At 57.8% G+C, this 25,824-nt stretch overlaps 11 protein-coding genes across 11 annotated transcripts; 6 read left to right on the forward strand and 5 right to left on the reverse strand.

Annotated features, from left to right (window-relative positions):
- Nucleotides 1–608: 608 nt before the first annotated feature.
- SODALDRAFT_278614 (MFS general substrate transporter) lies at nt 609–2,335 on the forward strand (the record flags this gene model as incomplete). Its single annotated transcript, XM_028608124.1, has 3 exons — nt 609–826; nt 936–1,726; nt 1,821–2,335. The coding sequence occupies 3 exons, from the start codon at nt 609–611 to the stop codon at nt 2,333–2,335; spliced, it is 1,524 nt and encodes a 507-aa protein (XP_028465635.1).
- Nucleotides 2,336–2,693: 358 nt separating this feature from the next.
- On the reverse strand, nt 2,694–5,072 carry SODALDRAFT_360120 (PLC-like phosphodiesterase; the record flags this gene model as incomplete). Its single annotated transcript, XM_028614233.1, has 4 exons — nt 2,694–4,673; nt 4,752–4,781; nt 4,854–4,935; nt 5,023–5,072. The coding sequence occupies 4 exons, from the start codon at nt 5,070–5,072 to the stop codon at nt 2,694–2,696; spliced, it is 2,142 nt and encodes a 713-aa protein (XP_028465636.1).
- Nucleotides 5,073–6,534: 1,462 nt separating this feature from the next.
- SODALDRAFT_340188 (hypothetical protein) lies at nt 6,535–8,421 on the forward strand (the record flags this gene model as incomplete). Its single annotated transcript, XM_028612924.1, has 4 exons — nt 6,535–6,652; nt 6,714–7,296; nt 7,392–7,653; nt 7,759–8,421. 4 exons carry the CDS (start codon nt 6,535–6,537, stop codon nt 8,419–8,421), a joined length of 1,626 nt encoding a protein of 541 aa, XP_028465637.1.
- A 62-nt stretch (nt 8,422–8,483) lies between these two features.
- SODALDRAFT_344721 (cytochrome P450) lies at nt 8,484–10,379 on the reverse strand (the record flags this gene model as incomplete). Its single annotated transcript, XM_028613174.1, has 5 exons — nt 10,238–10,379; nt 10,047–10,188; nt 9,603–9,988; nt 8,741–9,491; nt 8,484–8,650 (listed from the first exon to the last, which is right to left on the reverse strand). The coding sequence occupies exons 1-5, from the start codon at nt 10,301–10,303 to the stop codon at nt 8,484–8,486; spliced, it is 1,512 nt and encodes a 503-aa protein (XP_028465638.1). The 5' UTR covers nt 10,304–10,379.
- Nucleotides 10,302–11,115, forward strand: SODALDRAFT_360123 (hypothetical protein; the record flags this gene model as incomplete). The annotated part of the gene is made up of 6 exons (XM_028614234.1): nt 10,302–10,325; nt 10,402–10,475; nt 10,568–10,666; nt 10,731–10,758; nt 10,871–10,963; nt 11,029–11,115. 6 exons carry the CDS (start codon nt 10,302–10,304, stop codon nt 11,113–11,115), a joined length of 405 nt encoding a protein of 134 aa, XP_028465639.1.
- Nucleotides 11,116–11,238: 123 nt separating this feature from the next.
- On the reverse strand, nt 11,239–11,589 carry SODALDRAFT_333583 (hypothetical protein). Its single transcript, XM_028612018.1, has one exon. It carries the CDS (start codon nt 11,447–11,449, stop codon nt 11,258–11,260), a length of 192 nt encoding a protein of 63 aa, XP_028465640.1. The 5' UTR covers nt 11,450–11,589; the 3' UTR covers nt 11,239–11,257.
- Nucleotide 11,590: 1 nt separating this feature from the next.
- SODALDRAFT_278294 (trehalose-phosphatase) lies at nt 11,591–14,474 on the reverse strand (the record flags this gene model as incomplete). Its single annotated transcript, XM_028608105.1, has 3 exons — nt 11,591–12,144; nt 12,254–14,189; nt 14,349–14,474. 3 exons carry the CDS (start codon nt 14,472–14,474, stop codon nt 11,591–11,593), a joined length of 2,616 nt encoding a protein of 871 aa, XP_028465641.1.
- A 1,281-nt stretch (nt 14,475–15,755) lies between these two features.
- SODALDRAFT_379096 (hypothetical protein) lies at nt 15,756–16,379 on the forward strand. Its single transcript, XM_028615019.1, has 2 exons — nt 15,756–15,828; nt 15,956–16,379. Exon 2 carries the CDS (start codon nt 16,193–16,195, stop codon nt 16,370–16,372), a length of 180 nt encoding a protein of 59 aa, XP_028465642.1. The 5' UTR covers nt 15,756–15,828; nt 15,956–16,192; the 3' UTR covers nt 16,373–16,379.
- A 1,242-nt stretch (nt 16,380–17,621) lies between these two features.
- Nucleotides 17,622–19,409, reverse strand: SODALDRAFT_333588 (oligomeric Golgi complex subunit 5). Its single transcript, XM_028612019.1, has one exon. The coding sequence runs from the start codon at nt 19,301–19,303 to the stop codon at nt 17,867–17,869; it is 1,437 nt and encodes a 478-aa protein (XP_028465643.1). The 5' UTR covers nt 19,304–19,409; the 3' UTR covers nt 17,622–17,866.
- A 358-nt stretch (nt 19,410–19,767) lies between these two features.
- Nucleotides 19,768–22,066, forward strand: SODALDRAFT_333589 (hypothetical protein). The gene has a single exon (XM_028612020.1). The coding sequence runs from the start codon at nt 20,008–20,010 to the stop codon at nt 21,691–21,693; it is 1,686 nt and encodes a 561-aa protein (XP_028465644.1). The 5' UTR covers nt 19,768–20,007; the 3' UTR covers nt 21,694–22,066.
- Nucleotides 22,067–23,797: 1,731 nt separating this feature from the next.
- SODALDRAFT_379098 (hypothetical protein) lies at nt 23,798–25,431 on the forward strand (the record flags this gene model as incomplete). The annotated part of the gene is made up of 6 exons (XM_028615020.1): nt 23,798–23,933; nt 23,970–23,993; nt 24,106–24,147; nt 24,576–24,676; nt 24,758–24,904; nt 25,107–25,431. The coding sequence occupies 6 exons, from the start codon at nt 23,798–23,800 to the stop codon at nt 25,164–25,166; spliced, it is 510 nt and encodes a 169-aa protein (XP_028465645.1). The 3' UTR covers nt 25,167–25,431.
- Between the last annotated feature and the right edge of the window lie 393 nt (nt 25,432–25,824).

Genomic DNA, 25,824 nt, shown 5'->3' on the forward strand with positions numbered 1-25,824 from the left:
CACCGAGACAAAATCATCTCATCAGCACCGAGCAAACGGACATGCAGCCAGAGATCACGGTGCGCCAGACTTGTACGGACATGGATGATATGCATGACTTTAGCCTTCAAGGCACGTCACCAATCAAAACTGCAGGCGAAAGGGCAATACTTCGGGTTGTGGCGAACATGCTCCGCTCTTCTACAGCTTTCGGTCCGCCGAAGAGGCCCAAGAGAAGCGGTGTTAGTGATGCTCGGAAAGCCAACAGGGCGCTTGGTGCTCACTAACCCACCAACCCACGCCTTTATATGTCAAGAGAACTCGAATGATTGGACGCTCTGACAAGTGCGCCCTTGCAAGTACGAGCTAAGCTTATCTTGGACTTGGTCTCGTTGCGTGGGCTCGGTCTTGGTCTCGGTAAAGCGCGGAGGGCGGAGGGGAGGGGGGGGAGCGGACCGGGGTTGTGGCGGGGGCAGGGGTAAGAAAAAAAAGAAGAAAAATTATCAAAAAATATGAATACGAAAACTTCACCTATCCCAACCTTTTTCCTCCCTCCATGTCCCTTCTTCTCTGTGGGAGGAACCAGACAACACGACACAAGGGAAAAAGACGTTGTGGAAACGCGCACCATGTCCGAACGCCAGCCGTTACTCGGGGACCCCCAAACCACCCGACGATATGACCAGGACCATGACAACGAGAACGAGAACGGCAGCGTCCATGATAATCTGACCTCGAAGCATCTGGTCGATTTCGATCCCAATGGCGACCCGGAAAACCCGCGCGAGTGGCCGACGGCCTTTAAGTGGACCATCGTGTCGTTGCTCGCATGCATGGCCTTTACCGTGTAAGTGGCAGGCCATTCTTCTCTTCTCTTCTCTTCTCGTTCTATTTCTATTTTTTTTTATTATATTTCTTACTCTTGCTACTCCACGTCCGTCCACTAACCTGCCCAGCACCTTCACCTGCATCTCCGTCGTCCCCGTCGCCTCCCAAATCGTCGCCGACCTCAACCAGGGCCACCCCGACCCCTCCGCCAGCGCCCTCCTCGTCACCATCTGGGAACTAGGCGAAGCCGCCGGCCCCCTCCTGATCGCCCCCCTCTCCGAGATCCACGGCCGCTACCGCGTCCTCAACACCGCCAACCTGCTCTTCATCGCCGCCGCCGTCCTCGCCGCCACCGCCCGCTCCCCGCTCCTCTTCATCGCCTCGCGCTGCCTCACCGGCCTCGCCGTCGCCTCCAACGTCCTCAACCCGGCCATCATCGGCGACCTCTTCGACCCCGACGAGCGCGGCTCGGCCATGAGCCTCGTCATGCTGGCCCCCCTCGTCGGCGGCGCCGTCGGGCCCGCCATCAGCGGCGCCATCGCCCAGACCCTGGGGTGGCGGCAGGTCCTCTGGGTCGGCGTCGGCTTGGCCGTCGGCTGCGAGCTTCTTCTTCTCACCTGCTTCCGCGAGACGTACAAGGTGTCCATCTTGCGGGGGCGCGTGGGGAAGCTGCGTCGCGAGGGGCATGGCGACGTGTTCCTCGCCCCTTCGGCCGGCGGCGGGGAGAGCGTTGGGCTCTGGCAGTCGGTCAGGCGGCCGGTCGAGGTGCTTTTTGGTTCGGGGGTGTTGATGGCGCTTTCGCTGTACGGGTCGGTCAGCTTTAGCTTCTTTTACACCATGTCCATCACCCTCGCCGACATTCTGCACGACGTGTACGGGTTTTCGCCCGCCTTGACCGGGTCGGCCTTTATGAGTTTTAGTGAGTCTTTTTTTTTTTCTTTCTTTTTTTTTTCGTCTCCTTTCTTTTTTCCCCCGCAGTTCTTCATCTTACAACGCCGCTAACAACCCCCCAGGCCTCGGCTCCTTCGTCGCAGTAGGCCTCTGCAACGCCTACCTCGACCGCATCTACATCTCCCTCCGCAGCACCCGGTCCAAAACCGGCCAGGGCCGCCCCGAGTTCCGCCTCCCGCTCTCCATCCTCGGCGGCTTCGCCCTCCCCTTCGCCGTCGTCGCCTACGGCTGGATCGCCCAGCTCGCCCTCCCCGCCCCCTGGCTCCTCCTCGCCGTCGCCCTGCTGGGCTGCACCGAGCTGCTGGCCTTCATCCCGCTGTCGGCCTACGCCGTGGATGCCTTCGGCGCCTACTCGGCCTCCGCCATGACGGGCGTCATCGTCACGCGGTGTCTCATGGGCACCTTCCTCCCGCTGAGCGTCGCGCCCATGGTGGAGAGGTTTGGCGGGTACGGCTGGACGTTTACGGTGCTGGGGGGGCTGAGTCTTGTGCTGGCGCCGGTTCCGGTGGTGGTGATGCGGTATGGCCATCGGTGGAGGCAGGCGTCGAGGTTTTCGAGGGATGTTTTGGAGAGTTGATTTTTTTTTCTTTTCTCCTTTCTCTTTTCTTCCTTTTTTCTTCTTGTTCTTTCTTTTTTCCTTCTTTTTTCCTTCTTCTTTTTTTTCTTTTTTCCTTCTTTTTTTCCTTTTAAACTTCTTTTTTCTCTTTTTTCCTTCTTTTTCCTCTTTTTTCGGCCTGGTCATGGAGGATGTTTGATTTTCCCCTTTCTTTTTGGCGTTGGTATCCATTGCATAAAGGACGGGCTAGACGAAAAGTTGCGCGAAAGAAAAGCATCGGGGTGGTATTTTTGATCTATCTAGACATGACTGGCATGATGAATCATTGATGATAGATGTCGACGAACATAATATACGATCATGTTATACAGCGGCCCCCCTACTTCCGGAAAAACCTGTCCAACCCACCCTCCACCTCCCCAATCTCCATCTTCACCAACACCGAACACTTGGTCTCCCGGCCCTTGAGGTCGAGCATGCGGATGAAACACCACTCGCCGGTGACATACAGCAGCCGAACCGCCGCCACGGCGAAAATGGGGTTCGTCGCCCAGCTATCATCGCTCTTGACGAGCATGCGGAGGAAGACGAGGTCGCTCTCGTCGTCATCGTCGTACTCCCACTCGAGCACCTCGTCCCAGAGCGGGTCGGTGGCCGGCGGGTTCTCGTTCTGGTCCCACAGGAAGCTGGTGAAGCGGTGCTGGCGGTACGGGGACGTCTTGCGCTTCGGCGGCTTGCCCGACACGTCGTTCGGGTGAACGAGGGTGCAGGTGAGGTACGGCTTGACGTCGGCGGCTTCGGAGCCGGCCGGGATGGGGACGTCGGTGGCGCCGGCGACGTGGAGGCGGAGACGACGGCGGAGGCGGTGGCGCCGGCGGCGCTGGTCCTTCTTGCGCGAGTCGGGCGAGTCGGGCGAGTCGGGAGAATCGGGAGAATCGGGGGCATCGGCACCAGAGTCCGGGCGGAGGTGGCGAGGCTTCAGAACAAACCCGTCGGTGCCGCTGAAGAGGGCTTCGTTGATCTGCATCGACGCACCAAAAGTCTGCCAGTTCAGGGCGCAGATCTGGGCACCCAAGCCCCAGAACGGCACGGGCTTGAGGTTGCGCGACGAGATGCGCGTGCCCTTGGGGTAGACGCGCATGAGGTGGTGGGCGTTGTGCTCGGCGATGAGGCGGTTATGCGCGGGCATGTGCGATCGGAGGCCCGACTCGGACACGTTGATGAGGTGGTGGTGGGGCCCGACGAAGGCGCCGCCGCTGGGGTCGAACCACGAGTTGTCCCGCGGCTTGACCGACTGGGCGTAGACGCCTAGCTCGGAGAGCTCGGGAATGATGTGGGCCGAGGGGGCAGCGGTGCGGCGGGCCTCGCGGTAGCGGCGTTGGGCCTCTTTTTCGTCCGTCTCGTCCGTCCCGTCGTCGTCGTCGTCATCGCCGTCATCGCCCTCGTCCTCGCCCTCGCCCTCGGTGGAACCTCCGTCGGACTCATCCTCCTCCTCGCCGGGCCAGTGGTACTCGACAATGACGGCAATCTTGGAGCCCAAATCGGCCAGGGTGACGTGCTCGCCGGCACCGGCCTGTTCGAGGTGGCCCTGGCGGCGGACCTCCTCGCTGAGGAGCCGGTCGCCGAAGATGTCCTGCATGATCTGCACCAGACGCATCTGGCCGTGGGCGTCGCAGTGGTTCTCGAGCGAGAGCAGGATAGGCGCGGGCTGCCAGCCGGTTCCGGCGTCCGGGTGTTCCAGGGCGTCGGCGGCCTCTTGGTCGTGGACGTCGCGGATGGCCTCGCAGACGGCCCGGAAGGAGATGTTGGAGGTGAGGGTCCAACCGTGGGTGACTTTTGGTTCGTCCGGGTCGTCCTTGTTGTCCCAGGCGTCGATCTCGACGCAGCGGCAGCCAGCCTTGAGGACCTCGTCGTAGGCGGTCGCGCAGGAGCTGCCGTAGAGCTGGTGGGCCAAGAGGTAGGTGTTATGACTGGAACTGACAAAGTACTCGGGCAGCGGACGGGACCGGTCGAAGCATTCGGGCGGCACGCGGATGTGCGGCTTCTCGACGAAAGCGCGCAGGTCGGGGGTGAAGGCGTCGGGGTCGAGGTCGACGCCGGCTTGCTGTTCGGAGAGGATCTTCTTCTCGACGAGGTAGGCCCTGAGGGCACGGCTGACGCGGAGGTGGTGCTTGATGTGGGAGTCGCGGGCGGCGTGACCCCCTCCGGCGAGGGTACCTGGGCTGACCATTTCACCGTCGTCGTCGGTGTCATCCTCGCGGGTTCCACGGCTGAAGGGCTTCAGCTTGGCCATGCTGGCGGCAATGGAGTCTGACTCGGCCATGGTGGGAGTGGGAGTTGAGAGTTGTGTGATGAATGACTGAGCGAAGAGTTCAAGGAGGTATGGTATGCGGTAGAAGAGTCCGAGTCAGTACAGAAGGCCCGAGCGACCTCTCACCTTCAGATAGAGTAGGCATGGTTCTTTGGTCTGTTGGTGAAGGCGCAGACGTGGTGACCGAAAAGCCGCGATCTATCGTCTTGGCGGGGGTACGTAATCGACCCCGCGGGGCGCGGGGCTTTTGACCGACCTTTTCCCGCTTGCCCAGATGCCTAGAAATTCGTAGACGGCAAGGTGACGTCGCCTGTCACGTGGATATGCGGAGTACAATGGTATATACGAAGTACAACGCAACGTACGACGTTGGAAAGAGGTACGTACCTTTACGTACCTTCCTTCAATCGCTGAATCGACCTTTGTTCTTTCCTCGTAGGCATTCATACCCGTATTCCGTACTCGTTGTACTCCGTATTGTCAAGGACTCCAGATGCTCCCTTTTTCTCTCCCTTTCCCTCTCCCACTTTCTTCCTCTCACTCCGACTCCTTATCTTCATCCTCATCTTCTCGTCTCTCGACATCTCTCTATTCCACGATGAGCCGCTTAACACTCGACATCTCTCGTCGATTTGAAGAGTCCATCACCAACCATGGGCCATGGCTACCCAGCAACTCTCGACCCCTGTGACACCTTTGGCTCGCCCTGTCGGTGAGCTCGGTGAGCTCGGTCAATTGGGTCACTTCGGTCAAGGGGCCAACTGGGCCAGTTTGGTTGCGGCTACACCAAGTCGCCTCTGGCATTGATTCCGCTCCGCTGTCTTCCCCCGTATCACATTGACGAACAATACCGGATCAAGACTGTACGACCGAATTCCGTCACCACGCTTACATGTCATTGCACAACACAGCACAGCACAGCACGGCACGGCACGGCACAACACAGTTCCGCCTCGGGCTGTGGCTGTTGGGTGTGGGCAATGGCAAGAAATGAAAATTGAACGCCAACCCAAAACCTCTGGCCATCTCCCCTCCACCGCCCAATGGGAGACCTCTCCACCATCGCCATGCGCACCATGCGCCGCTACGACGCCAGGGTTCAGGGATCCGCCGAATCGCCAAGGACAAAATCCACCAAGCCTCGAGCCACGCAATACCGGGTCATCTGGCCTTTCTTTTCGACTTCCCCACCCCTTCAACCCTTGAAGCTTCAACCCCTTTTCTCACTTTTCTTGTTCCAACTTCTTCGTCCGACTGCCGAACCTCACTCTCGTTTCGCTAACCTGTCTTGCCGAGTTGCGTCTCATACATCTCATACACCTCATACACCTCATACATCTCACTCAACCTCGCTATTCTCGTCTTATGCACATCGTCCCAACTCACGACCGCCCCGAAGGCCCAATGGGCCCCTTTAACCGCTCTTAGCGTCCCTCGTTTTCTTTTCACTGTACATCTTTTCTGGCGGCTCCTTTCGTTTGTTTGCACTGACTGGGTCGTATTTGTTTCGCACCTCGATTATACATATCCATATATTTCTTCTTCTCTCTTTTCTTTTGTAGACAACGTACCCTTCCCCGCTTACATGCTGGGAAAACCTCGGCGACGTAGCAGGGGTCTTTCGGCTCTCTCGACGCACTCACCCTCTCGCGCCTCGCTACATCCACTCCAACATGTCACCATCGCCGAGACTCCCCCTACTTCGCCCATAAGGTTCGGCTCTCGATCCAGGTCTCCCTTCGTTCCCACTCGTCGGTGGCGGCGCTGGCGCAGCCTCCGCACTCGCTGGTCTCTCGTGGCCGTCGTCTTCCTCCTCCTCGTCCTCGTCCACGCCCTCCTGTACGACAACGGCCCGACCACATGGGCCTTTCACGCCGTCGACCTCTTCTCCGCCCGTTATGGACCCCGCATGCCGAACCCGCCGCCGCAACCCTCACTTCCACCCCGCCTCCCCTGCATCGGACCCCGCCGTCACCTCCTCTCCGAGAGTCCGGACGACGACTTGCGGCCCGTTGACTTGGACATCCGTACGCCGCCCCTCCTCTCTCCTTTGTCTCTTGTCTACCGCCCCTCCTAACATATGACTAGCCTATCCTGTACCTTTCGCGGGCTCTCACGCCGAGCTGGGTCTGGTCCAGACCTGGATGACAGCCGATGGCCGCTACGGTCCTTACGGCTACGGCGAGGATGATCCCTCGTACTCCCGTAGCCGCGTCGACTGGGACACCGTCGACTGGGGCGCCCTGCAGAACCAGTGTCTCGAACGAAACGCCCATCGCTTTCCGACCGACCCCGGTGTCTTCGCCGCCAAGCCTGTGCGCTTCGCCTGGAGGAACCGCACCACCGTGCCCCCCGTCCGGACCTGGGACGAGTTCAGCCCCACCAGGCGCACAGCCCTCGTCGTCCGCGCCTACGACGGCTACCACTACAAGCCCGAGGACCTGCTTCACCTGCGGTCTCTTGTCGTCGAGGCCGGCTTGCGCACGGGCGGCGAGTACGCCGTCGTCTTGTTGGTCCACATCCGCGGCCGCGAGTCCAACATCTTCTCGTCGCCCGAGGCCTACGAGCGGGCTTTCGAAAAAGCGAAGATCCCCAACGAGTTTCAATCCATTGCCGTTTTGTGGGACGAGGGGCTTCTCGAGAGCTGGTACCCTCGTATTGAGGAGCATGGGTGGGTTCTGTTCTCTCTCTGTCCTTTTTTCTTCTTTTTTTCGTTATATATCTTCTTCCATCTACATCTTCTCGAGACATGCTGACCGACCACAGCGTCATGTGGCAGGCCTTTCAACCCGTCCAGCTCTTCGCCCTCCACTACCCAGAGTTCGACCACTACTGGCAGCTCGAGATGGACATGCGCTTCACCGGCGATGCTGGCGCCTACTTCGACGCCATGGACGCCTCTTCTCGCCAAGAACCGCGGAAGCAGGCCATGGAACGCGCCACTTTTTTCTACGATCCTGCTATGTACGCATCCTACGCCGAGTTTCAAGAAGCCGTCGACGCTGCCAATGGGGGGTCGTCGCATCTCGTAAGTTTCTTTTTTTTTCTCTGATTTCTTTTTTTGTATTTATTATTATGGTCCCAAATACCCCCTCCAGCCCTCCAACCCTCCACCCCGACTGACAGACACTAGTGGGGCCCCATCAGCCTCCGCGAGGTCCCTCCCCTGGGCCCTAAACCCCCGACCACTTCGCCGGCAGACGCCTTCACATGGGGTGTAGGCGAACCCGCCGACGTGGTGGTGACGGGCCTCTGCGACGACGCCCGCCGGAGCACAACCTGGGTGTTCCGCGACTGGTTCTACGGCTTCGCCGCGGGCCTCTCGACTCCGCGTTTCTTTTGCGCCCCGGCCATCCAGCGGGGCAGCCGGACCCTCCTCCTGGCCATTCACGCACTGCAGCTCCGGCGCGGGCTGCGCATCGCGTCCGAGGCCACGCTCCCTTCGTTCGCCGCCTGGATGGGGCTCAAGCTCAGCGCGCCGCCCATGCCGTGGTACCTCCAGCGGGCCGACAACGAGACGGAGCGGGCGTTGTGGATGGGCGGCGGCGTCGAGGCCAGCGAGGACGGATGGGGCCGCAGTGACCCGCAATGGGGGCTGGGCGACGCGGAGGGGGAGCCCGCGAACGGGAACACTTGGTGGTGGACGGGCGACTGGCCGGAGGACATGTTCACCACTTGGATGAGGGGCGGGATCGATGAGGACGATATCGATCCGACCCTGAGGAGGGTTCTCACGGTGAAGGACGGGGAGGTGTTTATACCCAATATTGCGTTGCATCCGGTGAAGAGCCAATAACGAACGACATTTTCCAGTTTCTTTTCTTCCAACACTTGTCCATCTCGTCATGCCAATCAATCTCAATGCACTCGTATGAGACACCGTCCAGCTTTGGGCGACAGCACAAAGAAGGTCTCCATATTCATCTCGTCATCCGGCGCGGCCACCTCAGCGTCAGGAAACGTCCGGAAGAAAAGGAAGGTCCCCAGTCTCAGCTCCATCTTGGCGAGGTGAAGGCCGATGCAAGCTGTCACAAAGGTCAGCCACACGCACACGAACCGACAGACAAAAAGAAAAAAAGGTTGAGGGGGAAGTCAGTCAAGTCACAGTCACCTACCTCTCGTCCCTCCCCCAAACGGCACCAACTGCTCCCTCATCTCCCTACTCGCGCCCTCCCACCTCCCCGGGTCGAAAGTCTCGGGGTCGCCAAACACCCTCCCATCGCGATGCAGACTATACGCCTGCGCCTCGACCGTGGTCCCCGCATCCAAGCCGTACCCGGCCAACACGGCCCCCCCGGGGGGCACAAGCCTCGGCAGTCCCGTCTGCGCCGCCCCGTACAGCCGCAACGTCTCGTCGACGACACAGTTCAGGTACCTCGCGCCCTTGCCCTTGAGGTCCTCGGCGGACGGGTCGTCGCCCCAAGCGGCCATCTCGGCCAACAGGGCGCTCCGCACGTGCGGCGGGGCGCGGCATACGCTCCAGACGAGATACGTCAGGGTCACGGCCGTGGTGTCGCTCCCGGCCACGATGTAGCTCTGCGCGTTGTCGCGTATTTCGGTGGCGGAGATGGCGCCTTGTTTTTCTGCGGTGAAGACCTTTTCGAAGAGCTTCGGGTGGTTGTCGTTGTCGTTGTCGTCTTCGTCGTCGTTGTCGTTGTGGGGTTTTCCCGGGTCTTCTTCTGCCGCCAGACTTTTGTAGCGCGCTACGGCCTCGTCTGCGTAGGAGGCTAGGTTCCTGCTTGTGCGGTAGGCGCGCTGGACGACGGGGATGGGGAGGTGGCGCAGCAGACGGTGCAGGGGGGTGAAGGTCGTGTAGAAGACCGATGTGCGGCCTATGCCTTCTACGTCTATCGCGTACTGGTCTCTCTGGGGGCGTGGGGGGGAGGCGGTGTCGTGTTAGCGGGGAGGGGAAGGAAGCTGCTGCGCGGAAGAAGGAAGAAAAAAAAAAGGAAAAAAAAAAAAAAGGGAAAGACGGACCTCAGACTTCGCCAGCATGTCAAACGACCTCCCAAACGTCAACTCGCCGATGATATCCGTCGTCATGAACATCCACCATTTATACACATCCGCCGCGCCTTTCTCCCGCGACTCGTCCCGCATCCGTTGCACGGCCAGCTCGGCCTTCTTGCGACAGAGCGCATGGCTGGACGCAAGCGCCGCCTCGGAAAGGGGCGCCGACAAGAGCCGCCGTATGCGCCGGTGGTGGTGCGGATCCGACGTGGTGAACATGGCGTCGACGACGTTCCCCGTCAGGACCTTGTACCAGGGCGACTTGAGGAAGACTTCGCGCGTCGAGTAGATGGTCTTGTAGGCTTGCATGTCGGTCATGTCGACTTGGTTGGGGCCGATGCGGACGACGGGGCCTGCAGGCAGGTAGGTGCATGTTAGGTGGGGAAAAGGAAGAGGGATGGAGTTTTGTACCGTATTTTGCGTGGAGTTTGTGGACGTATTGGCCTCGTCGGCCGTAGAACATGTTGTATCTGAGCACGACGTCTGTCCACATCGTGTACCAAGGCCCTGGAATACGGGAGGTGCTCTTCCGCAGGACGTGAACGATAGACTCCTATCCGTCAGTCGAACTGTCAAGACGGTTCTTGGGTGGAGGAACGAACGAGACATAGTGTGATCACAAGGAGAATTCCGGCGAGGGGAAGTTCAAGTCCTCGGAGCAATGGCATGGCTTTCGGATATGTGCAGGCTGTCTGAGGGCCCAAGGGGTGTGTGATGTGTCTGCCGACTTGCTAGAATAAAGACATCAACATGGAAGCCATCTCAGGTTTATCAACTCGTTGCTCTTATCCAAGCGTCCGTCGCACCCTCCCAGGCTCTTGGAATCCTTTCACATGACGTGTAAAGGGGAAGGACTGTGCCAGGTATCCATGATTCCATGCTATACTCAAATAGCACTATGCTAACGACCTTGATACGTGGGAATGTGAAAGACCATACTACCCACCCTACCTCAACACGTTGTCTCTCGTGATAGACTCGTCACGAACCAATGAAACGGTGTATGGGACCCTATGCTACTACTCAACTCGGTGACATCTAGCAGAGCTTAGTCCCAGACGGTGAGCCATAGTTTCAACCTACACCAAACACAAGTTCTGACCTCCAGGATATGGAATACCTGGTGTTATATCCGTTTGGCATGGAAGCGCCATGATGACGTGGGACGTCGAGTGTTAGTTAGACGTTGGACGTCCACGACTTCTCACCAACCAATCTCGAATCTTGATCACAAGTTCGTCGACATGACCACAACGCTTTACGCACCCGACAAACCACTTGGTCATCGTGTGCTAGCCCTGCCCTCCCATACTAGTCCTGCAAAGGTCGTATCATTTTGGGGAACTCCAGTTGATAAAGAGGCAGTGGTAAACCCCTATCTGTGCCACATGAGATTCTCTGGGCGGGCACCATCGACAGCGGACAGCCCAGCCTGACCGACCCAGGACGTCGGGAACTGTACCAGTCCTCGACGACATAGACCACTCGAGACGCCATTTATATAGGACATGGGTGATCTAGCTCTGTCTTATTACTGTCACCACGTCTCAAACCCGTCTTGACCAAAACACTCCGGGAATCCGCTGTGCGCACGCCGCAAAAGGAATGGCCATCTAGTATATTTAAAATGAGCCGGCCCGTCTATAATAACTAAATCCAAGAGTCGGCCCCAGAGCAAGCGAGAGCAGCGGTAAAAAGTTGAGACCCATGATTTCTGCCGAGACACACAGAGAACCTGCCCCGTCCACTAGCACCTGTCCGTCCATATTATACTCCAAGTCTCCAACGCTGATATGATTCTCCAAGTCGTGCATTTCTTTTTGTTTCTCTTTTGGATTTTCTCGTCCCGCCCCCAACATCTGCTAGCGAAACCGGAGTGCCTTTCGTCGTGTTTGAATGGGTTTTTTTTTTCTCGCGATCGTCTCGAAAAAAAAAAAAAAAAGAAAAAAAAAAAGTTAATACTTCTCCCCCTCGGGAATCTGTCCCTCGACCGTACTCAGCGCAGCCAAGTTCACCTGCCCCTGGTGCTGGTGGCTGTCCCCGCCGGGCCCCACCCCCGCCAGGAGCGCCGCGCAGTCCACCACGTCCGACGGCTCCAGGAGATGCCACTGCGCGAGCGTCACCTTGGTGCTGGCCCCGACCGTCACCGCGAACACGTGCTGCCGCGCCACCTCCTCCTCCGGCAGCCCGTTCAGCGCCCGGAACATGTCCTCGTCGGTAAAGTCGTCGCCCAGGCAGAGCACAAACTCGACGTTGCCCGCCGCCAACCCGTCCGCCTCCGCCTTGCCGTTGTACGTCGCCACCAGCCGCTTGGCGATCTCGCCCTTGTTGATGAACGTCGGCCGCACCTCCAGGTTGGCCTTGCCCGCCATCACCTCGACGTCCCATTTCTTGCCCACCGTCTCCAGCAGCTCCTTCTGGCACTCCTGCGCCATGTGCGCGCCTTGGTCGGGGTCGGCGAGTCGGTAGTGCCACGTGAGGGCGCATCTCTTGCGTTCGATGAAGGCGCCTGTGGGTTGGTTGTTTGGTTAGCCATCTAGCCATCTGATAGCTCTTTGGTTTTTTTTCTTTTTTTTTTTTTTTTCTCCTTCTCTCCTTCTCCCTCTTTGGTCTCTTACCCGGTACTCGGTCTGTGTACTTCTGGAACACGTCAATCACCTCGGCTTGCCACCCCATGTCGAACTTGTCTGCCAGGTTGATCCACTTTTCCGAACCGGGCTCCTTCATAAAGCTGCCGTGCTCGGCGCTGAACCCGAGAGTGGAGATGTGGCCAAGGTGGCGCGACAGGAACTCCTGGTCGCGACCGGAAATGATCCATACGGCATTCGTCGGGTCCGAAGCCAGCGCGGTGAGCGTCTGCAGCAAACTCTCCGATGGCGTGGCCGCGCTGGGCTCGCGGACTATCGGCGTCAACGTGCCGTCGTAGTCGAACATGATCAGCCGCTTCTTCGCGTCCCGGTAGGTCTGCAGCAGGAGCGCTCGGTCGAGCAGCGGTATCGTCCTGGTGTTCTTCTCCTTGGACAGGACGTGCACCAGCCGGTTGAGCAGGTGGTCGATCCAGCTCTGGACGTTGCGCGTCTTGACGTGACTGTAGAGGCTGTCCTGCATGGCCATGCGCTTCTCGCCGGGCATGACGAGCGCGTTGTTGATCTCGGTAGCCACGCCGTTCAGGTCCCAGGGGTTGATGTGGATGGCGTCCCGGAGCGTGCCGGCGGTTCCGCTGAACTCGGAGATGATGAGGGGCCCGTGGCTCTCGCGCTGGCAGATGATGTACTCGAGACTCGTGGTGTTCATACCGTCGCGGACCGAGGTGATGAGGCCGATGTCGGCGGCGCGGAGCAGGGCAAAGTACTCTTCCGGGTTGAGGTGCTGGGGATAGTACTGGACCGGCGAGAAGCCCAAGCTGCCGTACAGGCCGTTGATGTGCATGACGAGCTCGTTGACGCGGGTGGCGATGCCCTTCTCGGTGTCCTCGTGTTCGGCGGTGACGGTGGGCGACGTGACCTGGATGAGCACCACCCTCTCCCGCCACTCCGGGTACATCTCGAGGAAGCGTTCGAAGGCCTGAAGCTTCTGGGCGACGCCCCTGACACTGTCGAGGCGGTCACGGCCCACGATGATCTTCTTGCCTTGGTATGTTTTCTTCAGGGCCCGGTACTTCTCGGTGACGGCATCGGAGAAGGCGTACGACTCGCACTTGGAGGCGGAGATGCCGATGGGGAAGACGCCGACCTGGACGCGGGCGCCGTAGGCGTCGACGCCGTTGTTGTCGGAGGGGAATCCCAGAATGCGGGTGCAGCAGCTGGAGAAATGGCGCGAGAAGCTGTACGACTGGAAGCCGACCAGGCTCGAGCCCAGGACGCCCTCGAGCACCTCCTTGCGACGCGGCAGGCACCGGAGGAACTCGCTGCTCGGGAAAGGGGAGTGCAGGAAGAAGGCGATGTACATGTTGGGGACGCGCTGGCGCAGCATGCTGGGGAGCAGCATGAGGTAAAAGTCGTGGACGATGACGATGTCGCCGGGCTTGTAGTGCTCGACAATCTTGTTGGCGAACTTTTGGTTCATCCGATAGTAGTCGGTCCAGGTGATGCGCTCCCTGCGACCATCGGACGGCTCGTTTTGCTTGTAGTGGAAGAGGGTGTAGAGGTCGTGCTCGGCATAGCGCCTCCAGCGGGACTGGTCTTTCAGACGGATGCCGTCCTCTTTCGACTCGTGGTCGTCGGCCAGCCAAACGGGCACCGTCTTGATGTTCGTGCCGCGGGCGAGTTGTTCTTCCAGGCGGTGCTGGTCCTCCTTGGACACCCAGAGACCATCGGAGATGGGGGGAGTGGGTAGGCGGGTATCGGTATCGACGGGGATCGGAGCGGAGAGGCTATTCAGAGAGGCGGTGTGGATGGTCGATCTCGGCGGGGTGCCCGGAGGAGAGGGAACATCTTGAGCCTCGTCGATCTCGCCGGTCCAAGCGACGACGGTATGGTTCCAGGGCGTGTTTTCGGAAGAAAGGTAGGCGAAGGAGTCGAGCAGGGCGGATTGGCCACGGCGGGGTTTCAAATCCTGAGGTTGTACAAAAAGGACTCAAGTTAGCGGGGTTGGCCGACGAACAGGATGAACGGGGGGGTAGGAGGAGAAAGGAGAGAAGTGGGGAGAGCAAAAAGGAGAGAGGAAAAAAAAAAAAAAAAAGACAAGCGAGCGCAACACAGTGGTGATACTAACCCAATCGGCGCCCTTGCGGTAATGAGGTGCAACAGGAATGGTAAAGGTGGCAGAGATGACATTGCCGTTCAGGTTGAGGTTGGGATGGGCGGTGCGAAGGTCGGAGATGGACTGCCGTCTGTTCATGGTTGCAGCGATTAGATTCTTCCGGCGGAGGTTGTGGATTACGGGGTCACCGGGTGTGGTGGGAAGCTGGCTGGGTGTTCGAGACGGGAGGACTGGGAGGGCTGGGGACGGGAGGTTGCGAGCCTGCGAGGAGGAGGAGGCGGCGGCGGCGGCGGCGGCGGGAGTACGTGGAGGGCCGACGCTGGGGGGCCGGAAGAAGTAGCCGGAGTTTTCGGGGTCTGGCGGTAGGTAGGTCGAAAGAGCGATGCCTGGGGTGGCAGCGTCAACCTCGGCGGCGACACGAGTGCGTGGTTCGTCGTCGCAAGGTTCGTCGGCGTTGGGGATACCGGCTCGAGGGGCGGGGCTCGCGGGAGTCGGGTCGTTAGAGTCAGAGCCGTCAGGGAAGGCCGAGGCCGCGTCGGGCCTTCTTTCGTCGGGATTCTGCGCCATGATGCCGGTGTCAACGATAAACAGACCCGACTATCCAAGGAGCGGTGGGCGTTGAGGGAGGAGGTGAGGGAGAGGAGGTGAGGGCCAAAAAAAGGGAGGGGAGGTGGAAACTTGAAGATCAAGGGAATAGTCGGTGAAGGTAAAAATGTAAGGCAAAGGCAAAATGTGAGAAAAAGAACCAAAGAGACGGTAAAAACAGCCCAGGCACCAGGAGAAGCGGGTATATGACGCAAGGATGGAAAAGTGGCACGGAAAATCAAAATTTTCGTGCTTTTCCAGGGGAAGGGAGGGGGAATCTGCAAACTGGTGTCGTCCTAACCTGGTGGGAAAGCGCCTTAAAAAAAGGGTAAAGTACCAGGTACGTTGTAAGGGGGGGACGTAGCTCTAGCAAGAGCAAGGCGAAACCGAGGGGCGTGAAAGAATCAAATGTAGAATGTATCAATGAGTAACCACAGGACGAAGTATGTACGTGTACGACTTGACGAGTTGACGAGCTGACGGTGTAAAGTGTAGGACGGGATGACGAACGGATGATGCTTAGTTATGAAGATCCGAGGGGCAGCGCCAAGCTGGTTGGCGGTCCGGGAGGTGGGTAAGGTACACGTAGAAGAGAACTGCGAGGGACTGCGAGGGTCGAGACAAGACTTTGGGGGTGTGGGAAGGAATTGACTAGGTAATGAGAAAAGGTCCGATGGGGGGTGTTTGTGTATACCAAGTACTTTGTACGTCAGAGCTCAGAGCTCAGAGCGAGCCCAGATAAAAGGGAGAGAGATCGGTGTTGCATCATGGAGGGGCAGGCAGGTCAGGACCCCTCCCCCTTTTCCTTTCCCATCTCGTCCACCTCGTTGCATTTCTCATGGTTCGTCCATCTCTTGTCGTTGCGGGCCATATGAAAACATGCTTCTCCAGGGGGCTTCGGTAAGATGTTCGTCATGGTCCAAATTTGAAATAGCCATTGGGGGGCTTCCCGAGTTGCCTGCGAATTTTAAGATCCCTGTTCGGGAGACTCGCTGACGTGCGTTTATTTGGTGGACGACGTTGACACTTGACAGGGATGTGACGTCCAAATCGGATTTTCTTTTGGTTATTTCGGTGCGCATGCCGCGGGTCGATGATTGGCCCTGCATGATGAGAGGAGGTTGAATCGACTTTGGTTCAACAGCAAAGTACGAGGAGTAGCTGGTATTGGCCGTTCCTTGGGTTTAATATCGTCTAGTGCCGGGTACCTTGGACAAGGGAAAGGGAAAGGTGGACGAGCAACGCAGGCCGACGAGGCACGAGAGAGACCCATGGGGGAAAAGAGAAGAAAAAAAGAAAAGAAGAAAAAAAGAAAAAAAGAAAAAAAAAAAAAAGGGAAAAAAGGCCGTCTCGTCGGTTCTCTCGGGACGCCCATGCAACCCAACGCAAGTCTCACTCTTTCCGCGCTTGTCCATGGTCCAGTCGAATGTGGGTGCCACAAAACGTGGTGATCCCCCTGTGCGTGCGTGCGGTCGTTTTGCTCCGACTCGCTCCGCAACTCCGTTTACTCGAGAACGAGTCCCCGCGGTTCGACCGACGCGACGCCGTGCTTCCATCCACTTCTACCAGTGTCCAACCGCCGGACGTGATGCCATTCATTCGGGACGGACGGCCTGGGTAGAAAGGGGTGGGGTGGGGTGGGGGGGAGGAAACAGTCGGTGCAGGGTAGCACCGGGCGTGGGTGGGAAAGGAGAAAGAGGGGGGGGAGGGGAGGAGGGAAGCAGCAAGCTCGTACGAGGAAAAAGGCCGCAGAAAACCAGACATAATACGTTGTACGAGTCACAGCGGCAATGCAAGACGTACACGTACCTTTTTCATGTCCGTAGGGGATATCTGGTCGACAGGTAGGGTGGATTCGATGGTAGATGAGTCTTTTATGGGAAGCGGTGGGAATCGTGGGATAGGCGGAACGATGATCCATCGGTAGCCAAGAGTTGCGAGAGTGATGGATCGTGGGATTTGGGGGGAATCGGCTGGAAGATCTGAATTATAGAGGGGAAATTAAGGTAAGGTAAGGTACCTTATGCAGAAAGAAAGCTACCTAAGGTACGTAGGCACTACAACGTAATCATTCGACCACTTCTGTACGTCGATTCACCGCGCTACGATACAATGGGAATGGCAGAGTTGCTCAATAGCGGGGTTCCTGAGTTTTAATCGGTCATATAAGTCCTGACTTGTGCCATGCCTGAATCCATCGTACGTACACCTACGGGTAGCTCTGCCCTACTCAGCATCGTATTGGGTACCTATCTGAATGGCAAGTTGTTTCAGGCCCTAGAATTGGGTACGAAGTACATACAACAAAAAGCACGGGAGGAGGGGCATAAGGTGTGTTGCTGGCTTGTGTAACATGTAACGGGGACGACTTCCGAAGATTCGCGATAAGAAATGCCTTTATGTACTCCCGCCTATATTAACAGTGCCAGATTCATTCCTAGATGTTGCACACCTTGTGCGGGAATACGCTCACGTTACACTGAGGCTCTTCTTTAATTTAATTACTTGGCCCCCCTACTTTGTCCAACAATATCAAGATCAAGACCTGCGGGAAAGAAACAAGAAACGCGCCTTATTCGAGGACCGTTTCCTCCTTGGACTCGCCCAAGTCACTCACTAAGGTACCTACGTTACACTCGGACCATCTGGCTTCAATTCACGATGTTCCTCTGGTGTGAGAGGTTAGGTATGGTTGGGGAGGGACAGTTGGGTTATGAGGGGTTGTGCAGTTCATGTCCTCCGATTTCTCCCCTGTACGCTGTAGCAGTACCGTAGGTATAAGGTAGGTATAGGGTAGGTATAGGGTAGGTATAGGGTAGGTATCCTAAAGGCATCCGGCCTCCTTTTCAAAGCTTGAACAGCAACCCCGAGACAGCTCCCCTTATTAGAGAACCCGGCTCATGAACCTGATGTGCATGTATGTCTACGAGTGAAAGTAACTTCCATCACCTGCCGATATTGTTCATCACACTCCCAACCATGACAGCAACCTCCCTATCCCACCCACCCTCCTTGCCGCTCTCCCCATTCCCCTTCATGGCACCAGGAGCGCGACACCCCTTGTAGACGCACTCGCGTATCATATCCCCCACATGCTGGCGATTCGACCTGAGCGTCCTCGCCGACACGCCCCCGCGCGCCATGATCTCCTGCACCCGCGGGCCAAGACTACTCGCCATAGTCCGCCAAAAATACGACGCGAGCCGCCCCGTCTCGAAATGCGCCAGCAGCGGCTGCAGCATGCTGGGCCCCTGCGGCCTCGGCATCCCGTCCTCGGACGTCACGAGCGGGTGCACCGGCGGTTTCGCCCCCGCCAGGACGATTTCGAGAGCCACGATGTTCCGGCACCGGGCCGCGATCTCGCCGAGCGCGCGGTCCAGGGTGGGGAGCTGGCCCAGCGCGCGGGACAGCGACGCGATGGACGACTGGAGCGCCGTGCGGAGGTAGGTCTCGAGCGCCTGCAGGAGGAGCGCGGGCGTCCATTTTTCGGGCTTCGCGTTCGCGTTCGCTGCCGCCGCCGGGGTCGGGGTCGGGGAGAGCAGGAAGAGGACCGTCATGGCGGCGACGGTGCGCGCCCGCGTCTCCTCGGCTTGCATGAAGGTGGCGGTTTCCGGGACGGAGAAGTCGCGGAGGATGCGTTCGGCCGTGTCGCGCACGGAACGCGCCAGCGGGGCCATGACCCCTTCCTTGAGGCTTCGGATCGCGTCGATTCGGTCCAGCCCGTGGCCTTCCTCGCCCGGGCCGGTGGCGTCGAGCACTTCCCGCAGGGAGAGGATGGTGTGTGCGCAGCGGATCAACGCCCTGAGGTCCTCCTTCTTCCCCGCCGCGCCCGTTGTTGTCGCTGACCCTGTCGCTGGCCCTGTCGCTGACCCTGCCGCTGACCCTGCCGCCGACCCTGCCGCTGTGCTGGGGTTCGAGCCGGCTACCTCCGCGTGCTGGACTTGGAGCTGGCGGCCCAGCTGTAGACAGCGACTGACGGAGCGGCCGAGCCGTAACGTCTCCCACAGACGCATCGCGACATTCCGGACCTCGTCTGCCTCGGCATGCTTATCTATGACCTCCTTTTCGAGCTGCTTGTAGCTGTCGTTGAGCGACTGGATCTGGGTGTCGAGCTCCGAGGTGATCCGCTTGCTCGCTTCGTTCTGCTCCCGGGTGAACTCGAGAAGCGGGATGGCATTTTTGGTGGTGAGGGTATCGATGTGGGAGTCGACTTCCTGAATGTCGAAGAGGACTCGGGATAGCGGGGTCGAGAGATCGAGAGGGGTGTCGTTGGGGTTGTTGGTGGAGAGGACGAGAGAGTTGGCAAAGGCGGCAGGGTTGAAGTCGGGGGAGAGGAAGGCCTCGTAGTCGATATAGGATGGTTCCTGTTCTTCGGTCGTCATTACGGGCTGTTGATTGGAATTGGTTGGTGCAGATGGGCCATTGATTGATTTCTGGATTCGTTTACTGTTGGACTAGGACATTGTGCTGCTCATTGTTCGGTCAAGATGTCTCCGTCTTGTCCCCCTTGTTTTTTTGGTTTGGTTTGGTGGATCTGACTGTGCTTGTTTCCGTTGTGGCTAGCTGTGGCGCTAGTCTAAGGTACCTACAGACGGTGGCTGAGACCAAATACCTTACTCTTAGTCATCTTGGTAAGGATATTCCCACCCCACGTTAAAACGAGGAAACGCCCAAAGACCGTTCGAGACTTCCCACTTATTTCCGTTCTCTCCGGAAACCCCACATCGAGAATTCCCGCAAACATCCGGTACCTAGGTACAACATCATCATTGCAGTCGCCTTCATTCACCTTTTTTTCTCCAATACTTTTTGCATAGCTTCTTCCCTTTATTCTTTCCATGGGCCTGCAACCCAACCATCATTGCTTCATTTTTTTTTTCTTCTTTTTCCGTCCTCATTGTCTCTCTATAATGTGATGATAAACAATCATTCTCGAAATCTCGGCCCCTCTTCTCCGTGACGAACCCCAGTTCTCTTGCCCAGACCCAAGGCTTGGCCGGTTCTTGGCCATTGCTTGGCCCCCCCCAAAGCCGATCCAACGTCGAACTACGGCCGTCGCTGGCCCCTCGACACTCCCTCCGCCAGCATGCTTTTGCCTCGCGACCTCATCCCCTTCCCCAACGGCCGAAATAGCAGCGACACGGCCATCCATGACGTCCACTTCAACCTGACCACTCTCCGCGAGTGGAACTACACCCTCTACACCAACGGGACGCTCTCGAACGGCTCTCGTTGCTACCTCACCCCTCCTCCCTACACCCCCGTCGAGCTCCTCTCCAACGGGACCTTCATCAACGCCACCTCGTGCTACGAGCCCGTCGATCCAATCGGCTCCCGCGCCGCCGCAGGGGTCGCCTTCGCCGTGGCCTACGGCCTATGCCTGATCGGCATCCTCGTGAACCTCAACAAGCACGGCCGCCTGCACCTCCCCGCCGAGAAGCGCTTCCGCCCCGTGGGCCGCCGCTGGCAGTGGTACTGGGCCATCTGGGTCGTCGCCACCGCCTTCGTGAGCCTCTTCACCACCGTCGACGTCGACCGCTTCCGCGTCGTCGGCCTTCCCATCATCCTCACCTCCTTCTTCTGGTTCCTCATGCAGCAGGGCGCCCTCGCCCTCGCCTGGGAAGCCGTCCGCCACTGGGGCAGCTGGCAGGAGCGCCAGTTCGTCGACCCGAACCCCTTCATCCTCCCGGACCACGACCGCCGCTCCCGCGTCGAGTTTTGGCTGCCGCTGTGGTTCTACCTGTGGCTCTGGCTCAACTTCTTCCTCGTCTTTCCGCGGAATTGGGGCCAGATCCAGCTGCAGCGGGACCCCGACCAGGCTGCCGCCCGCGCCGCTCCCGCCGCCACCGACGCGCGCTTCAAGGCCGCCTCCTTCTGCCTCCTCGTCTGCTGGCTGACCGTCGTCTTCTCCCTCCGCCACTCCCTCCGCCACTACAAACCCCGGAACCGCGGGTGGGTCAACAAAGCCCGCGGTCTCTTCCGCTCCACGCCGCTCCGCTTCCGCCTCATCCTCCCGCTCGCCCTCGTCATCGTCGGCTTCCAGGTCTTCGTCTCCTTCTCCTTCCCCAACTCCATCCTCAACGCCGGAGGGAACCTCGCCTCCATCTACGCGGGCGGGTACGGCCCGACCCTCCTCATCCTCGTCATCCAGATCGTATGGGGCCTGCGCACGCCCAACGAGGACAAGGAGCTGGTCCGCCAGCGCCGCCGGCGCGGAGAACAAATGGACCGAGAGATGGGCGTCGTCCGCAAACCTGCCTGGTGGCGCCGCGTCAACGCCTCGTGGCAGCACGATCCCTCCGACATTCCGGGCGGCAACGGCAACGGCAACGGCTACCACCAGAGTAACAACACCATCGGCACGGCCGACGCAGGAGCAGACTCGCCGGTGGTAGCCCGGCAGGATTCCCGGGCCGGCCTCGTCGCCATGTCCAAGGAATCCGTCCCTACTACTACGCCTTCCGCCGCCTACGCGGGGAAATCCGAAAGGCGCAGGGTGGAGCGGGTACGCAACGCCGCTGCTGCCGGGGTTCTCTTCCCTAGTCCCGAGGGACGGGCGGCCGAGCTGGAGGCACAGGCCGCCCGTCGGGCAGAGGCTATGCGGGAGGGGCCTGCACCGCCCCCGTTCCCGTCGGATTTTCCTCGGCTGCGGGAGCCGCAGACCGCTACAGATGTGTCCGGTGCGGTCGAGAGGACTACTCCTGGCAACGAGACGGTCACGCCGCCCGCTGCTGTACATCCAATGCGCGTGAGGAGCATGTTGGACATTTGATATAACTGGAACCAGCCGAAGGTTTCTCGGCCCCTGAGTCGTCCTTTATACGACATGATATATTTTCTTGCTGCCAGGCAACAACTCCCGGCACACTCCCCAGTCCCCTGGTAGAAATTACTTCTCTATCCATATGCTTTTATCGTTCTCTGTTGGATATTTCTGTCTCTTTTCTTTTTTTTTCCTCGTTGTTTCCTGGCGTCCTGGTTAGACGGCGGTCAAAAACTCAGCAACTGGTATCTATCTGGTCAGGCGTTACAGGAGATGAGAAAACTTGCATTGATCATGATACTTCTGCCATTTTCTGCGTCCTTTGCTCTTTTCAGAGATCTCCAGACGTTAAAGAATACTACTACTACTACTACTTCTGCCATTTTCTAAACTGACCTCGTCTCACGATCCCTGCGACCAACAGCTTTTTGAAATGTGCTGACAAGCATCCGCGGTTCTCATCGTCCGTTCGGTCAATGCAGGAACGGGTTCAAACGCCCCTAATGACGCTGAGGGTGTTCCAGCTACATTCCACAGCAACGTTCTGTTAGTAAAATCGAGAGAAATACCTTTCAATACCCATCCAACATGAATCGAATACAAAATCGCAGATAGCCTCCTCACACTTTCTTCCGATGTGGCGAGTAACTTGCATTATGATTCAGGTTGGCCGTCACCAGATGACATCCTCCACAGGAGCATGCCTTGGAAATGAGCTCTCAGATCAACATCTAGAACGCGGATGACTCGTCGTTTTGGTGGGCTCCATCCTTAAAGTTTGGTCTACTGGCACAAAGTCTGCTTCCCTTCTGTGCAGCCCCCCCTCCCCAATGTGGTGGTCCGTAGGGTAGTCGTGGGGACCGGACGGAGTCTGTTGCTAGAACTCCCAGTCGATGCACATGCCATCGTAGCCATCCTACCCGAACTGGACGATGTAACTGAAGGGCTTCGGACATGTGTTTTTCTTCTTCTTTTTTCCCCCTCCTTTTTCTCTTCAACTTACATTGTAGGCAATCTGATACCTCCTGCTGGCACACGGTGACACAGTCACAGAGGCTCCAGGCTCAAGTTACTGTTCCCCGTAGACCCCGGCATGGCGCCCTGGCGCGGCAGATTCACCTTACGTACTGCGCAGAGTAGGATGCATACTTCCGCAGCGGGCTGGGCCGGTCTTTCGGCTCGTGGGCGCTGCCACGTCAAGGATTCCAGATAACCGACGGGACCCGGTGCTCAGGTGCCACCCATTTTTGGCTCCTGCAGGATGGAGGGAAGGCGTATTGTCACTTGTGCGCGTCTCGACGCTGCGGCTCATCCAGGATTCCGAGCGTTCCCTTGTACGACGACGACATGTAATCTCCTCTTCCGTCGACAAGGGGCCATTCTCCTGGACGACACAAGTACGACTACGGTTTACAGGCCAATGAGACCGGTACAGGCGCCCCCCCAAGAATATGACGGTGGCAGTAGCTGCCGCGCAAGCCTCTCCAGTTTTGATACGGTGCCTGTCTTCACGTGCTCTCTCATGTATGCTATATGCTATATCCACTGCGAGGTGGACGGGGCTGCAGATCCGAACATGCTTCTATGGGAGTAAGGGCCGGGGCTCACCCGATGCCTCCCGGGTCATCCCCTGTCTCAAGTCACAGAGGGAATCGAGGTACGCGAAGTTCTTGGTCGTCTCTGTGGTCAATCCAACACAGTGCGGAGGGATACTGGTGAACTCACCTGGCATTGGCCTGTTTGACCGGCGGGGACTCGGGAGAGCCAGGACATTCATGGAGACGGCGAATCCTGACAGGCTGACATCGTCGGAATATGTTGATCAACGTTGATGGACCAACGTTCGAGGCTGAAGCATCCAGTCAGCATCATGGATGATGGATCGACAAGGAGGGAGGGATATGAAGGTTGGATTCCACGAACATAAGGATGAGGCTATGAGTACCTAAGGTGTTAGCCATAGCCTATGAGGCTGGGAATTGATGACAGGAGTCACAGGACTGCCGTATAACGTGGTCTGGGTAAGCGCAGCTAACAAGCGGTGTAAGCGATCGATGGCAGATGGAACACCCTGGACCAACTAAACCTCCCATGAAGGTAGGGGCAAGGCACCATGGGGATGACACGGGTAGTGACCACAGATGCTCTGACCACCTTTTATGTGCCCTGGTTCTCAACTTCTTCCTGCCATGGCCCAGAGTCTGCTTTGTACATTGTGTACATGCCCATCCGTCACCCCTGTGTCTCTGGTACTTTGTATGTTTGGTCACTGGTGTGCTCGACAGGGGAAAGGGTAACCCAGGCACGAGGTACGAGACATTGGGCTAGTACCAGTCGTAAGCCGTTATCAACCTGGAAAAAACTGGGAATTGGTTCGGTGACTTGCAACCTGCGTCCCGACTCCCGACTCCCGACTCCCAGAAGTTAGAACCATGCGGGCCGCGGCCCCTGCTGTCCGGCTTTGTGAGGATTAGCACTAGTAAGACTATTATAATTTATAAAGGTGATAATTACCTCTCGTGACATCCAGGGTAAAACTACGGACACGGAGTAATTCCATGACAAATTCGGCGTGGAACAGCGATCGAGGTCACAACACCCCGGCGGATTAAAACCTGGGGAGTCCGGACGATCCACTAAGGTAAGCAATACGGTAAGGTAATTACGTCAGACCAGCCCGTACGTTTACCTACCAGGAGGTACGTATTCGTATATCAATTGGAGCTTGGGCCGTCTTCCCCACTTGGCACTTGGCGGGGAAACACACCGTCCACACTTGTACTTCGTACAACTAGGTACCACAATAACTGTACACAGTGCATCTCGACAACTCATAACGCAAAGCCCCGTTTTCGTCCCAAGCCCTCTCACCACTTCGTCCTCCCTGACAGGCGACATTTTGAATGCTGTACGATGTACGCCGAACGGCAGGCGCAAATATCGCAAAGAGACCAAAATGAAGGTTATGAGATTCGGCTTCATCCGCCGCTGTGTTCACTCTTAGCATACAATGATATTCGCTGATTCATGATGACAATTCCCCTCTCGACACCTTTCGTGCACCGGCCTTCAGTCTTTCATCGCTTACTGCCTGACCACCACCACTACCAGGACTGTCTCTCTTCCTTCTCCGGTTGCCTCGACCAACCAACCCGTGAGATTATGGAGCGGGCGAATCAATTCAGAACGCATCATCGCCCGTCTTATCTTGCGCGGGCAGGTATACCTTGGAGTGGCATCTTCCTTGGGTCAAAGGGACGCATCCTAAAAAGAAAAAAGAAAAAAAAAGAAAAAAAAAGAAAAAGAAAGAAAAAGAAAAAAAGAAAAAAAAAAGTGTTATCGTCGTCTCCTCTCTGGCTCATCTTTCCCCTCCCTCAAATGTGCTCAGTTATATCCGTACCTGGGACTGATTTAGGTACCAGCGGTCACCTGCATCCACCCACTTCAGGTTCCGCTCCCGCTCCCGCGTCGCCCTCGCATAACATAACATAGCATTGGTCGCGCATGGCATGACATGGCATGGCATCCCATCGCATCGTCTCTTTTCTTGCTTTCTGAACCCGTCTTTTCGCCCTGGACAAGTGTCGTTGACCCCTATGGTGAGGACTGAGGAGGCAGCAAGGGTGCCCAGCCAAGCCCACCGGAGTATGTAGCACAGGAGGTGGGAGTTTTCTACCCCAGCCCTCTTCGGTCGGTTCGAAGCACAGCGTGCGCTATTGACTACCCTACCGATCAGATCGTTCAAAGAGCAAACTTCCAACAGCCTCAAAAGAGTCAAACCTCTCCTCCTTTTCAACTGGTCTCAAAGACCAGCCAACCGTCACCGAAACGAATACCCCTCGTTCCTTTTTCGTCATTGCTTCTTTTTGGGCACGTTCCCAGTAGTGTACCTTACTTCGTTCTTTGTACAGCCCCACCTCGAACCCCGTTGGGTGGCTCGGGCTAACTCCATGACTCGTCTCGACCTGGGCATGATCCGTTTTCGGACAACTGACAGAATCTCATTCCCCTCTTCTTACATCTTATATATACTCTTACTACTTTGACGGCGTTCACGATTGATGGATGGATGGCATGGGTTCGATTCCTTCAGACTATTTCTTCTTCCTTCGGTATACGTTCTCGTATAAGGTCCGCCGG

Source organism: Sodiomyces alkalinus (genome assembly GCF_003711515.1).
Source record: "Sodiomyces alkalinus F11 unplaced genomic scaffold SODALscaffold_6, whole genome shotgun sequence".
NCBI classification, from domain to species: Eukaryota; Fungi; Ascomycota; class Sordariomycetes; order Glomerellales; family Plectosphaerellaceae; genus Sodiomyces; species Sodiomyces alkalinus.